The sequence below is a fragment of the Telmatherina bonti genome (genome assembly GCF_933228915.1).
Source record: "Telmatherina bonti genome assembly, chromosome: 17".
NCBI classification, from domain to species: Eukaryota; Metazoa; Chordata; class Actinopteri; order Atheriniformes; family Telmatherinidae; genus Telmatherina; species Telmatherina bonti.
The window spans coordinates 29,788,635-29,803,797 of NC_136615.1; the positions used below are offsets into that span (position 1 = coordinate 29,788,635).

Genomic DNA, 15,163 nt, shown 5'->3' on the forward strand with positions numbered 1-15,163 from the left:
CAGACAACAATCACAGATATGAACGTTCAGCTGGGATGAGTAGCAGCAGGAATCTGTGGACCATTTTGACATGACATCTCCTTCATGGTCTGTACAAGAATTTAAAGTTCATAAGGGATCACTTTCTGAACATTATAACTGTTACAGTGTAACCTAAAGAAAAAACTTTATCTTTGTCTTTTACAACTCATCTGTTTCTTCTCAAAATATTGTAGGTTATCCGTTCTCACTGTCCAGATCTGCTATAAATGAAGGATCTCATACTTGCTTGTAATTTTATTCGACGGTCTGTTAAAATCAGATTATTCAAGAGTTTAATTTTCCATGTGAAAAGAAAGTAAACTTAACAAAAGTCCAGAATTGAAACATGTTGATAGATTGATGTTTGACAAGTTGACAATTCTTTGTGATATAAACCAACAAGATGGACTGTTTTGTGTTGGTCAAAACGTCTTTTAATCTCATCTCATCTGTTATTTTTAATCTTTTCCATCTTATTTGTTTATTTAATAAGAGGGGAAAATAGCATATAAATAAAAAGTAGAAACACACTTAAATGTGTTAGCTGAGGCTAACTGTTGTCTGTTAGCAAAAACTACAAAAAAAACTATAAGGTGAATCTTTGTAAGAACTGATCTTGGTATTTATATTTCGTGAATGATCTGAAAGGTGTTGTGGACAAAGGAATTTTTAACAGGATTCTTCAGTACTGCAAGATAGAGAAATGGCATAACATTACACGTAATTAAATTACATAGTTAAATGGTATGAAAAATATAGAAGAGGTACATTAATCCTCTCGTACACAATATAATAGGATGAATCCAGTTTTATGTTGAGTAACATAGACAATAAAAATATATATACACAGAACTACTGGTTTTGGAATGGTTTTAAAATATGGGGGTAATTTAGCGGCTGGTTCTATTTTATTTTTATTTAAAAAACTGGATAAAAAAAAAGTCTGAACACACTCAGTCGGCCAGATTAAAAAAAAAGTTCACTAAATAAATAAATGTTGTTATTTTGCACTGTTGAAAGAACAACTAGGCCCTATGTATACGGTCTTTATTTCTAGTCTGCATACATGACGCTTGTTTGTAAATATGATGTTGTTTGTTTTACTGTTAAAATAAAAAACTGAACTTTAACACGTTTGCTTTGTTTTTTAATAAATATTTGACATTTAATATTGTCACTGTCATTTTAAATAACATGTTTTGATCATCAATAGTGTATATAAAGTGAATGAAGGACTGCCCCTTCATTGAAATGAGCAGTTTGGTGGAGGTGGTGGTTTTTTTTTTTTTGTATGTAAGAAGAGATATCCATAAGTGGTTTTATAATTTGTCTGGAGGTAACCACTAAAGAAAAAAAAAAACAATAGGGGAAAATGGCCGTTCTCAGCTTCCGTACAAAGTGAAGCTGAAGATGTTCTTTAATTCCCACATTGTAAAGCCGAAAGTGTAAATCTCCAAAAGTAACTTGTAGTTAAAACAAAGGTATCGTATAAAAAAATCAGACTCTTTTACAGTTGTTTGTTTAATGTTGAGCAAGTACTGAACCTTGTACTCCGACCAGTTGTGTGCAAAAGATCCAGATGTTCTGCGATTTGTTTTGCATAATTCTTTCTCCACTTTAAAGGAAGCTACCCACATTGCAGCTCTGTCAGGTGTCTGAGAGCACTTTGACAGCTTTGAGTGGAATCAATCATCAGGCTATGTATTAAACACATATTTAAGTGATCAAACCCTGAAATCAGGGTGTAAATCATCTCACCAGTATAGTTTACCTTTAACACATAAATCACCAGAATAAAATGTGGACCATCAGGTTCGTTCACGAAACTGTCCCAAAACAACAGTGTGTCAGGTTTGTAACCAGGCGTGTTCTCTCCGGCCTGTTTTCTGAATGTTTGCATGATTATGGGATGAAACATGCGGAAGAGTCACTCGACCTGTCAGAGGTGTCGAGCTTGTCTGTCACCTGCAGGAGAGGGAGCAGCTGATTGGCTGATCCTCTGCAGGTGGAATTAAAAGTACCTGGAAATGAGGCTCATGGAGATGGGTGGAGACGCTGCAGAGTGAGCCTGAAAGCTGCAGTACGACGACAGGTGAGTTGTTTTCTTTGTGTTTATTTAGGACTACAAAGAAGTTTATAAATTAGCTGCAATATTTAAATGTTATTTTAAGTTCAACTTAAATGTTATTAAGTTCACCTTTTTGTTAGTGTTTGCCCCCTTTTATCCCCCTTTTTCTCCTTACTTGCTCCCTGTCGTTTCTGGTTTAATCTTAGTTTTCATGTGTCCATTGCTTTGTAAAACCTCCTGCTTTACGTTCAGTTGCTTTGTGTCCTACTTTACTTTTGCTTACAGCTTTTTAGAGTTAATATTTTGTGTTTAGTTAGTATTTGCTTCAGTCAAATCATTTTAAATGATTCTGCCTCGTCTGTCTTCCTTTGGTTTCACCTGTGTCTTGACACCTATTAGCTCCCTGTGTTTGTACGTGATTGCATCTCTCCTTCCTTCCTGTTTACCTTTCCTGTGAGCTCATCTTGGTTTGTACTCGAGCTTTGGTTTGCTTTGGTTGTGGACACATTAAAGCTTTATTTTGTTTGTGTTGTAGATTTGGATTATCCTCCCTTCATTCGCCTTCCACCCACCTTTTCAGTCAGGTTTTCACCGTCCAGTTAAGATGTCACTATTCAAGAAGATCTTTAAAGATCTCATCCCTGAGAAAAAGGGAGCAGATGACGAGGTGAGTTCTGATCGGCTCCAGTCAGCTGCTAACAAACCTGTCATCTCATCATCCTTCCATGAGATGGAAAACTGAGACGTCTCAGTTGTTTTGATGGTTTACAGGGACACAAAGTAAATAAATGTATTTCTTGTTGTTCATGAAGGTGAAGGATAAGCCGAAGCCGAAACCGAAGTATTATGGAACCGTCACCCCGTACCCGGACTTCGATGCCAGCGGTGATGCTTCGACCCTTCATAGCGCCATTGAAGCTAAAGGTCTGTGTGCTTCCACTGTCTTTCAAATGTTCGTAGCTTAAACATTAAAAGTAACATCAAAGATTTAAATTTCCCCTCAGGGATGAATAAAGTATCTTTGTTTGAAAGTTTTAAACCTAACATGGAACATTTTTATTGATGGTCAATGATTCCTGTATGAATGACTGGAAACCTTCATCAATAATAAGTTTTTGGTGAGATGGAAAAAATGAGCAAGATGCCAGAGTTTTCTTGTATGTTAGAAAAAAACGTGATAAAGTAAAAGTTGTCTCCAACAGGAGTGGATGAGGATGTTATTATGGCAGTCCTGGTGAAGAGAAACAATGAGCAGCGGCAAAAAATCAAAGCAGTTTATGAGGCATCAACTGGGGAGGTGAGTAAAGTTTTACTTTCAAGTTGGAGTCAAGTATGTAAAAGTTACAAGAAAAAATTTTATATATGTATTTATTTTATTTATTTGTTTATTTTACGGGGGTGGGAAAATCGAATCGAAACATCGGATATCGGAATTTTTTTTTTGTTTTTTGTTAAATTGATTTTTTTTTTCTCGAATAAATAAAAATAATCCATTATAAAATTTAATCATTTTTATTGATCTTTTTACTTGTTGTCTTGGGCATTATAGAACTAGAATGATGGTCTGGCTACTGTGTTGTTTTTTCCTAACTGAAATCAACATAAATGGCGAGCAGAAAAAAGTTTTATACATTTTTTTTTTTTTTTTTTATTATTAATCTATAAAAATCTGCAATATCAAAGAATATTTAGAATCGCAATTTATATCAAATTGGCACCCAAAAAATCAAACCGGGACAAGCATATGGTCACAGCCCTAAAAAATAAAAAAGTTTATTATTATTTGTCATTATTCTTCGTCAATTATTTATAGCAGTACACAGCAGTTGCACTCTGAAATGGTAAAAAGGTCCATCTGTACATTTGTGCCGTGTGATTACAAATTTTTTTATCCTGCTTTGGTGCATTAACACTCGTGCTGGTATAAACCCTTGTATGCTTCCAAGGCTAGGCCATATTTGTAGCTGTGCACATGTTTATATTGTGGTGTGAACCGGGGAAGCAAACTGATTTATAGAATGAGCCAGAGAACGTTTACTGCACTCTGCAGCTTCACCACTAGATGGCTCCACTTTGGCACCCCCTTAATGGTCATCAAGGCAGTTTGGCAAATCTTTAAATAATTACCGATACATCATGTTTCCTTGGGAAATAAAATACAGATTAATTCCTGACTTTTGCTGGATAATAACAGTGCTTCATGTGGCTGAATTATTCTCTTTTTCTCTCCTGAAGAAGCTGGAAAAGGCCCTAAAGTCGGCTCTCAGGTCACATTTAGAGGATGCATGTCTGGCTTTGCTCATGACGCCGGCGTCCTTTGATGCCTACCAGCTGCGGAAAGCCACAAAGGTAAATATCAGTGGCCTACAAGCCATTTTTATTACATCATGTCATCAATATATCTGGGATTATACACTTTTGTTTTTAAACTACTCTTTCATTTCTTTACATTATGTCGGGAATCTCCAAGTCTGGTCCTCGAAGGCTGGAGTCCTGCAAACACACCTGTTGTTAATAAAATAGATTTCCACAGCTTTTCCAATTCTGCATAATTCTCTTAATGATCCATTCATTTGAATCAAACGTGTTGCTGCAGGCACACATCGAATACCTGCAGAATACCAGTCCTCGACGACCAGATTTGGAGATCCCTGCATTGTGTTTTTATATAAGTTTTGTGAAAAAATGTGAACATCTGCATATTTAAGGGGTATTTCATTCAAGTGAACATTGACCAAATAGACGGAAGGAAATCTTTTTTTTTATAGCAGCAGTTTGACACAGTTACACCTGTAACCTGATCGAAGGCTTCTTAGCAGATCCCGTTGCACTGATTAAGTGTGTGATCCCAGCATCTTAGTGGTAAAAATGTGCATATTTATCCTGACATCTAGTGACTGGACTTGTAACCTGCCAACAACAGTTGCCTTATCTGTTATTCTGTTTCTGGTCAGTGTGCTATATTTTGGTTTTATTGGTTTTATTTACTATTTATTCATTTTGTTTTATTTTTTTATTCCTTGTATGATCCATTGTTTTATTGTTATTTATTTATCTTGTAATTTTTGGCTGATGTACAGCACTTTTTCCCAACTTTGGATATTTTTAAAGTTCTTTATGGATAAAGTTAAGTTGAGTTTAAAGGTTCAGTAAAACGCTGCTACATATTTTATTGCTTCTAGCATTTTCTTTATCCCAACAGGGTCTGGGCACAGACGAGGAAGTCCTGGTGGAGATTCTGGCAACGAGATCAAACAGAGAGATTCAAGAGATCAAAGGAGTCTTCAAGAAAGGTCTACAGGAAAGCCGCTCTGTTGTCTGTTCTACATACTGAACTCTTCCGCTTTTACGTAACGGTTTAGGTATCCAGCTGATGGTTTTAAGGCCTCCAGCCGCGGAACAGCACTAAATTCCCAGGATGTTCATGTCTGCACAACAGATAGAATTACTTCACCAAAGACTTCTTGTTTTTTCAGAGTATGGAAAAGAGCTGGAGAAGGTCATCAAGGATGACACCAGCGGGGACTTCACCAAGGCTCTCCTGGCTATGCTGGCTGCACAAAAGGATGAGAGCACTGATGTAGATCTTCAGCTGGCCAAGAAGGATGCAGAGGTAAAGGGGGGGGGGGGAAATCAGGAATATCAAGTTTAAAACTTCAAATGTGGTGTTTTTCTTCCCAAATTCTAAAACTCTGAAAGAAGTTTAACTTTTCTACCCTTTCTGTGGGATTTACTCACAAGTTAACTGGATGTATGTCACAATTATGTTGTCTTATTCATGTAAAATGACATATTCTGTTCTAGTCTTTTTGTCCTATAGTCATTTAGGAGACACTTTTCTCCAAAAGCAACACAAATTTATTTTGTAGTGGGTAAAATCTGCAACTACTCCAGAAAACAGTGGAGAGAAAACTTTCTTCTGAAGAGATGGTTTGATGACAAACTATTGAATTTTGATAAGTAAGGGTTAAACAACGAGGAGCCGTGCATTAGATTGTTATAATGTACATCAGGGCGTCTAGAGCACCACGTGCAGCGAAAAACTATTTGTCCCTTACCAGTTGCTGTATTTTCCAGATGCCAAACTTGGCAGATTATAAGAAAATATAAAATTCTTCGCTTATGAGAATGTGTCAGCATCAGCAGAAGCTATAATGCCCCAATGATAAACGTATATAAATGCAATCATTGTTTTGACCAGTAAGCAACAGAAAATGTTACACAATTTCCTTTTTTTTTTTTTTTTTTTTTTTTTTTTAAACAAAAGAAAAGAATATCTGTGTAAAACCTGGAGTGTAGGAGATCAATACTCTTCAATGGCTTTCAAGAGAACATTGATATGTATTCAGGTATTTGTGCTGTTCTCAGATCCTGTTTGAAGCAGGCAAGAAAAATCCAGGAGCCGACGTTTCTGCCTTCATTGACATCTTGACCAAGAGGAGCAGCTCACAGCTCTGTAAAAGTAAGTGTTTGAAATGTGTGAACACTTCATGACCTTACCATTTTGACATAATGACACACCTGGACAAACAGGTGGAACAACAATCTCAGTGGTAACCGATTGATCGCACTTACCAGTGAAGGAATGACAAATTCAGTCTAAAATAAGGTTCTTTTTTTCTTCTTCTTCTATCTAGTCCTTGTATTCTGTTTTTTAAACATTTACCATGAAGATTTTTGGCCCATAAATAAATTGTCACTTGACCAGAAAGGGCATGCAAAAAATACTTGTACTTCTGTTCTAAATCCCATTCTGCATCTAAAATCAGACCAAATTCTTGTCTGTCCAGTTTATTTTTCTGCGTTTTTAGCCCTGAAACCTCAGTAATCCAGAAACGCTCTTTGTTTACCTGATAGCGTTCCAGCAATATGCCTGTGTCAGTGACGTGACGTTGCCCAAAGCCTTGCAAATGGAACTGAAGGGAGACATTGAAAACTGCCTGATTGACATTGGTAAGTGCAACATCAATATTTTAATACAATATCAATCTGTGTGCCGAAGAGTTGTTAAAAGCAGCATAACCTTTGGATTTTGTTACAATGGGGCTATAAGCATAGATAATGTGCAACTGGTCACATTTGACTTCTAACTAGACACTCCAGGTACCTCCTCAGGTAATTGACGAGGAGGAGAGAAATGTCTTTTCAGACCTGCCTGGGTCACCAATGTCACTGCACCAGTTTCAAGTATATTTCTAACTAATCATCCTTTAAAAATGTAGACATGTGATGGCATATTTTTGGAAGATATTTTGTCCCAGTGCAACTACACCTACTATTATCTGAGGCTATGCTAGCATAAAGCTATGTAGCAGTGCTAATCTAGTTCCATGCTAGCACAAGGTTACTTTGAAGATAATGTGGGGAAACATTTAGTTTTCAGTGATTGTATTTTTGGATTACAAATTAACTCAGTATATCAAGATTTACACAATACAGCTGAAAAGGAACTGTAAATGTGCTCAAAGACTACCTCAGTGTCCACGTTGACTAAAGCGACATGGTCATGTTTTCATTTAAACGAGAGGCTAGCAAGGCTGCTAGTTGACTTCAAAATAAATTATGGCAAGAAAATTTGGAGAAATATAGCCTGTATCCAGTCTTATTAGTAGAAACATGTATAAAAATGAATAGAGAGAGATTTCAGGCATTTTTGTAAAGGGTAGGGACACAACAGGCCAAGATGGACCCCAGTCCAGTATTAGCGCCCAACAGTTTGCAACGTGGAGCTACTAATGCAAGTCATTGTGATCAGACCATAGACTGTATATGACAGATGGACAGATTCTCCATGATGTCAACTGTCACGTTTTCTTGTCACGCGCCCCCTATTCACGGCTAATTCGGCATCCATCTTACATCCTACCTGACCGGTTTGCTCTCTCCAGCCAGCAGAAGACTATCTGACAATGACTCTTGTTTAGTCTCTTTCTCTCTTTAAATCTTCTTGCGTGTCTTTGCTGAACCAGCGATGTTGCGTGTTCAAAACAGCCAGTTCTTTATTTCACTGCAAAGTGAAACGTCACATATGTAAAAGTCATGGATGTAAAAGTTTGATTTCTCAGCCTCAGGACGCTGCTGGGCAGCAGCTGCTCTAGAAATGCATTATAGATGCAAGATCAAAAGTTACAGAATGCGTCTTTACAATGAAAGCCTATGGGGATTTACTGTGTTTTGAAACCCCTAGTGGATGAAGAGTGAACTGCAACTTTTGTCGATTTCACATAGGCTTCACTGTTAATGCGCAATGATGGCGCTTGAATCAGACACAAGGATCCTGTCTACCACAGGATGCACAGTGAACTGGAACCACTATGGGGAGAAGCAATAAGTCATAGTGTGAAACATTTCCTACTGGGCTGCAGTGCTGGTCACACATTACAGAGAGTGCTCAAACCAGGAAGTGCACATCATCTGCTTTCACTTTAAAACCTGTTTGTTTTGTACATTACTCCAGATTGTTGGATGCACCCACAACCTAACTGATGTGAAACAAAGATTAACATTTTATTGCTTTTCTCAACTGTTTTTGTTGTTAAAATAGTTTCTGACTAAAGACTAAACAAAAGATGACTGAGACAGAAAAGGGGGAGAAATGAGATGCTAGGAATACTCAATGTTTATCTGCAAACTTCAGACTTAACATTAAGATTTAGTCCTTTCTTAAAAATGCCTTCCTCCAAATGTCTTTTTGAGTAGAAAACCTTTGATTTTTCCCCTGATTTCATGAGATGGAAATAGAGAATCGGCTTTGAAAGACCCTACTAGTCTTTAGAAGTGCTTCCAATTGAAACATAGCTTGATTATACCTACTCAGCTTATTTGTTTCATTTGCTTTTAAACTGCTGGCCAAACAGCTACCAATAAAACTTCACCTTCCACTGCCAGCATCTTGTAACAAAAAGGAAACAATTTTTCTATTCTATTCTATTCTACAGTCATTTAGCAGACTTGAATAAATACAGCCTGTTCTGTCCCTTCCTGTAAACACTGATGCTTAATTTCTGTTGAACAATAATGGACTTAATTCAGTTTTATGTGCACACATGAGGAACATGATGCCACCATGACTCAAAAAGGAAGGTCAAGGGATCATGCAATCCAGTTCTCTTTCAATGTGTAAATAGATTCAGCTAAACTATACTTCTAGTTAAACCAAAACATTTTCACGGCTGTAGCATTTGGTATCCAGAAAGATGACTCAGGAAAAGAATCTGACTACAGATCTAGTTAAACATCCAGCTGAACAATGAACTGGTGAATCAGCTGTTTGGAATAATATCTGCCTCTCACACTTTGATCAGGGAACATTGGATGGTCTAAATTAGCATAAATCTGGACTTCATAGAGATGAGCAGCATCTGGACTCTGATATTTTTAGTATGCATGATGCATCTTGTGTCCTTCTTTTTTCCCCCCATATCCAGTAAAATGTGCCTTTAATACCCCGGCTTTCTTTGCTGAGAAGCTCCATCTGGCGATGAAGGTACGTATGAATGCATGTTGGGAGGAATTTTCTGTAGTCTGTCTGAATGAGGATCCTCTAGTTTGAAAGCTTGTGTTGCATGTGTGTTGATCCAAGCACAATGACTGATTGCAGAACTGACTTTAGAAACATTTTAAGGTTTGAACGGCAGCATCGTATAGCTGCTTATTGGGAAGATAAAACTTGTAATCCCAATACAAAAAAAGTCACCACTTGGATCTAAATAAGCAAAAGGGGGAGAATCTGTAATTGCATAAGTGAATAGATGTTTGGCAAATTATTTATCCCACCTGATGCAGTGAGTGGCTTTTCATTCATTAAAGTGGAACTATTATGTGAATTTCAGGCTAATTTATTTTTATTTCTGAGACCAGAAGGGCTGGGATTGATCGAGTTATTGTCACAAATCCCTTTATTTACTTCAGACCGACCCTCTCCATAGGCTGTCAGATCAGCCTGCGGGCAAAACGAGTGGATTGAGACTCTCCCGCATTAAGCCCCGCCTCCCGCCAGATATAAGTTGCCCCTGATTGGTCGGCTGCCACTGCACTACATCGGGAGTGCGCACCGCTGCTTTCGCCGTCATTGTAACATCTCATGAACAGAAGGATTAGGCTAATATGAACTAAATTAAAAAAAAAAAAAAAAAAAAAAATACAATGTCGACACATAGCCTACAGCCCTACATGTTGGAACCTGAATCAGACCCTGAAAACAAAGTGGAAAACAGCAACCCACAGCAACGAATGCAGCAGGATGTCTCTCTTTGGTAAACTCACCAGCCATCGTTGGAAATAACTTTATCCAACGTTTTCCACCCGCCTGATGTATTTGTACATGCCCTTGTTAACCAGTAGAAGGTAACCAATCACCGAACCTTATCCCCCGGGACGTCACAAGGATTTCAAAGTAGAAAAACGACGCATTTTTCATCGCTATGGAAACCGAACGGAGAGAGTGCTGGAACTCAAACTCAAACATGCGTTTAGGTGATAAAAAAACAGTGCCGTTCACATGTCTGATGAGGATTCAACACTGTAACACTGTAGAAAGCTCAGAAAACTCCAAATACCATAATAGGACCCCTTTAAGCAACCATGTTGTAATATGCATCATGTGGTTGTGGAAAATTTTTTAAATCAGTTTCCATAACCCTGAAGAAACTAAGAAGATAAAATTTCTTAAGAACCTTCCGATATATCACTAAAAAAATGGAAAAAAAAATGGGGTACCATCGTCTTTTGTCTTGTGGTCTAGAAAGAATTTTGAAGGATGGTGATGACCTAAATGTTTGGTTAAAAACAACTGATAAGTTAGCAACAGAGTTACGGGATATGTTATAATAGTGACAGTAAACACTTCCACAAGCACAATGGGAAGGTACCCAGGGGCCAGACGAATCAGTGAATCAAACTGGGGGAAAAAAACAGGCTTCAGTTTGCGACACAAACACAGGATTCCCCAGATTTACCCCGTTCCAGAGTGATGGGAGCATCAGGGTAGGAAGATGAAGGGGGCGTGCGTACTGCATGAGCCTGTGATGACAGTTTATGATCTTGGGTTCCTCCATTTGGTCAGGTTTTGGTTCAGCAGCATTATGTGACCCAACGATGATGTCAGCTGATACCTGAATATACTGACTGAGAAGGTAATTCCATCTTCCCTGATGGTACGGCTGTATTCCAAGATAAAACCAGGATTCATGGGTTCAGTTTGTGAAATAGTGGTTCAGGGAACAGGAGCCATAATCTTAACACATGGATTGGCCACCACAGAGCCCAGACCTGAACCCCATTGAGAATCTTTGGGATGTGCTGGAGAAGACTTTGCACAGTGGTCAGACTAAACCATCATCGATACAAGACCTTGTTGAAAGACATGCATGTTGGGTTAATTGATCACTAAACCTATTGTGAGCATGACTGGTTGTTTATCTCTCTGTGTTGGCCCTGTGATGGACTGGTGACTTGTCCAGGTTGTATCCTGCTTTCCTGCCTGTGGGAGGAATTTATTGTTATTGGACATGGTTTTGCATCAGCAGGAGAAATTGTGGTTTAATCCATTCCTAGTTAGCCTGTAAATAAGTATTTTACAGCAAACAGCTGAATATATGACTGAAACATCCCATATACATGTTGTAGAATATATAATGCATTTGGGGCTAAAACAGCTGGACTCTTGCAGGGTCTCGGCACATGTGAAGACACATTGATCAGGATCCTGGTGAGCCGCTCTGAGGTTGACCTGAAGAAGATATTGGAGCAGTACAAGGTCATGTATGACCGAAGCCTTCAGGAGGACATTGTGGTAAAAGCAAATTCTCCAAAATGACATTTGACATGGTGTTTCTAATGTATCAGAGCTGACTATATTTATCTTTCACAGAATGACACCAGTGGACATTTTCAACAAGTCCTGCTTGGTTTATGCGGACCTCAGTGATGTATTGTTCCTGTTTGCAGTTGATTTAAAAAAAAAAAAAAAGAAAGAAAGAAGGTCCCATCGAATTGCTGTTGAAATCAGATTTGTTTTTCCATAATAAACTGCTTGTACCGAAAAATTACCTGAGAAATAAAAGCAACTTGTCATTCCCCCCCCCCCCCCCCCCCCCCCCCCCAGAAAACACATTTAACATGTTTTCTTTCTTATGGAAATTATTTTAATCTGTTGTAACTTAATCTGCTCCTAATAAAACATCTGAGTTGTGTTCATATGGTTTATTAAACTGTTCAAACTCTGACCCTCGAGGGCCAGTATCCTGTTGGGTTTTTTTTTTTTGTCTCCATGCTCCAACACACTTGACCGAAATTCATAAATAGGTTGACGAGAAGCTGCCGCATCCATTTGATTTGAATTAGCTGTGTTGGTGGAGGGAAACAACAAAAAACCTGCTGGATACTGTCCCTCGAGGACTGGAGTTTGACACCCCTGTGATAAGGTCACCGTAGATGAGAAGGTATGAAAAACCTGGTGTCATGCTTGTTGAACAGAACTTGAGAGCTGGAAGTTGTTCAGTTTAGACCAACAAACACAATCTTTGGGTGCTTTATTGGCCAACAAGACAAGAGGAAACAGTAAAAGTTTAAGTGATTGGTTAATTTTACGTGACAAAAAAAAAAAATCAAATTCAAATTCTGAATCTTTTTTCTCGGCAAGTGTCCATGGCTCGCTAACACAAACACGAAGAAGTTGAGGACAAATATTTACACTTCCAGAATCTGTTTCTGGGTGTTTTTCCTCTCCACTATCGCCTACCATCCAGTCCATGCTCAGCATGGAGGCTTACAAGTATATCAGAATATTCACTTTTGGTTTTGATAGCTTGGCCATGGAGTCTTTATTAATTAACTTTAATCAACACAGTTAATACAAACCGAACCAACGTGGATTGTGAATTGAATTTTAATTGGAAATATATTGGGACTTCAAGGAATTTTTCTTATATGAACCCATCAGGCTACACAAACATGATTTTTCATTTTCAAAATACACTCTAAAGATATTCATTCATTCATTTTCCGAACCGCTTATTCCAATTCAGGGTCGCGGGGAAGCTGGAGCCTATCCCAGCTGGCTTTAGGCGACAGGCAGGGTACACCCTGGACAGCTTGCCAGTCCATCGCAGGGCTCTAAAGATATTTAATTAGTTAAATTTAGTAGAATAAAATAAAGTTTGAGGAAAGATATCTACACTAAAGTGGAATATTAAAGCTAAATCGCTGAACTTTGTCATATTTACATACTTTGTGCCAGAATGCTAATTCAGCATCCATCTTGCACCCTGTCTCTTCTCTGAGCTCTGCCCAGCCTGTAAAAGTAAGTCTGATGTTGATTCTTGTATAGTCTCTTACTTTCTCCCTTTCTCTCTTTTTTCTCCTGCTTCCTAATGTCCTTTTAGGGTTTATTAACTGAACTAGCAATGGTGCCATATGATGATAACCAGCTGCTGGTAAGTGAGTCGGTGCTCGGTAGTAATTTGCTTTGTTAACTCATACTTTTAGTTGCTTCATGCTCTAAAATGTTTATATTTTTGCTTTTGTTGTACTCATTACATGTTTTCTTGCAGGCTACTGGGAAGAAATAACAACAGAAGACATACAGTATATAGTTATGTATTTACTTAATATGTTCAACACTATGACAATAGCACATTCCAGGCTATAACGCTTACATTGCACAATGCTATTTATCTCCTCTTACGTGCTTTACAGATATTTTTAATTTTATACTGTTCTGTTTGTGTTATAAACACTATTGTACATGGAGGCTGCAACGACTAATTTTCCAAGTTGGAATTAATAGAGTACATCTATTTTCACTACAGTTTCTTAGAATTTTTATTCAGTATCTATATATTTATAATTTATTTCAGTAAGCTTTTAAGAAATATTTTACTGGTAAGTTATCAGAAAAGGAGGGTTAATAGCATTTGTAAGCAGTATAATGGTATCAGTAAAAGGTTTTCAGTAAAAAAATAAAATCTATTTTTTAGTCAAATAGAACTTTTTTTATAACTTTTTTTTTTTTCTAAATGATGGACTATTGGCAGCATTGTAAAATAATAGTTTTTGCAATGTATAAACGGTGTTTTGGACTGTTATTTTATACAATAATGATCTTGTCCTTGTTCAGGTAAATTAAAAATGTGTTTGCAATATTTTTTAGTACTTACAGTCAAATTTAAATAACTTCATGTAAACTAGAGAAGAAGAAATTAATCACTTTACCAAATTTACTGGTGCTCAGCATCAGTAGCACTGATGACAAAACCCAGTAAACCCATAGAAACCATTCCTGAATATACCGCTATGATGTCCACCAATCACATTTCAGCATCACTTCCGCTTCGTTCCATTCTTTCATCCAGGATAACTTCATAGGAAAAACCTCCCTGCTTTTACCGTTAACTGTGTCCTGCACATTAATAATGTTGACAACTAAGTGTCTGATGTAGTGAATATTGTTTTCCTGCTTGCCAAATATCGCATACACTGCTGTAAATGGAAAAAACTCTGCCCCATGCTTTGATCACTTACTAAATGAGTTCAGACATTATTATTCCTCACTAAGACTGCTTAAATCTAAGTGTGTTCAAAGCACAGCTTCAACTATATTCAATTTCCTTATGTTTTAATTATCTGCTCCATTGTTTTTGCCTTACACTGTTGGCTTTATGCTTGTTTGTGTTTATGTAGCCCCATGTCCGTAATGTTACCTCACTTGTGGGTTTTTTGTTTTTTTTTTGTTTTCTTTTTTTTTACTTAGGTTCATTGCTACATTGTACTTCTAGGAAAAATATTGTTTATGTGTTTATAGGGAATTTCATTGTTACAAATGATCAGTTATGTAAATATTATAAAAACAACTATCACCACAACAAACTAATAAATAGAGGCAATTTAAAAAAGAAAGAAAAAAGAAACAGACAATTAAAAAATAAGTGGGAAAAAAGAAAAGAAATCATAGGAAAAATATTGTTTATGTGTTTATTTGGAATTTTATAGTTACAAATGATCAGTTGTGTAAATATAAAAACAACTATCACTACAACAAACTAAAAAATTAGGCAATTTAAAAAAGAAAGAAAA

The 15,163-nt window shown here is 37.2% G+C and overlaps 1 protein-coding gene across 1 annotated transcript; it reads left to right on the forward strand.

The window, feature by feature from the left end:
* Positions 1 to 2,693: 2,693 nt before the first annotated feature.
* On the forward strand, positions 2,694 to 12,017 carry LOC306768153 (annexin A1-like; the record flags this gene model as incomplete). The annotated part of the gene is made up of 11 exons (XM_079256385.1): positions 2,694 to 2,756; positions 2,902 to 3,013; positions 3,292 to 3,386; positions 4,325 to 4,438; positions 5,292 to 5,382; positions 5,566 to 5,702; positions 6,458 to 6,551; positions 6,947 to 7,042; positions 9,517 to 9,575; positions 11,760 to 11,882; positions 11,961 to 12,017. 11 exons carry the CDS (start codon positions 2,694 to 2,696, stop codon positions 12,015 to 12,017), a joined length of 1,041 nt encoding a protein of 346 aa, XP_079112511.1.
* Between the last annotated feature and the right edge of the window lie 3,146 nt (positions 12,018 to 15,163).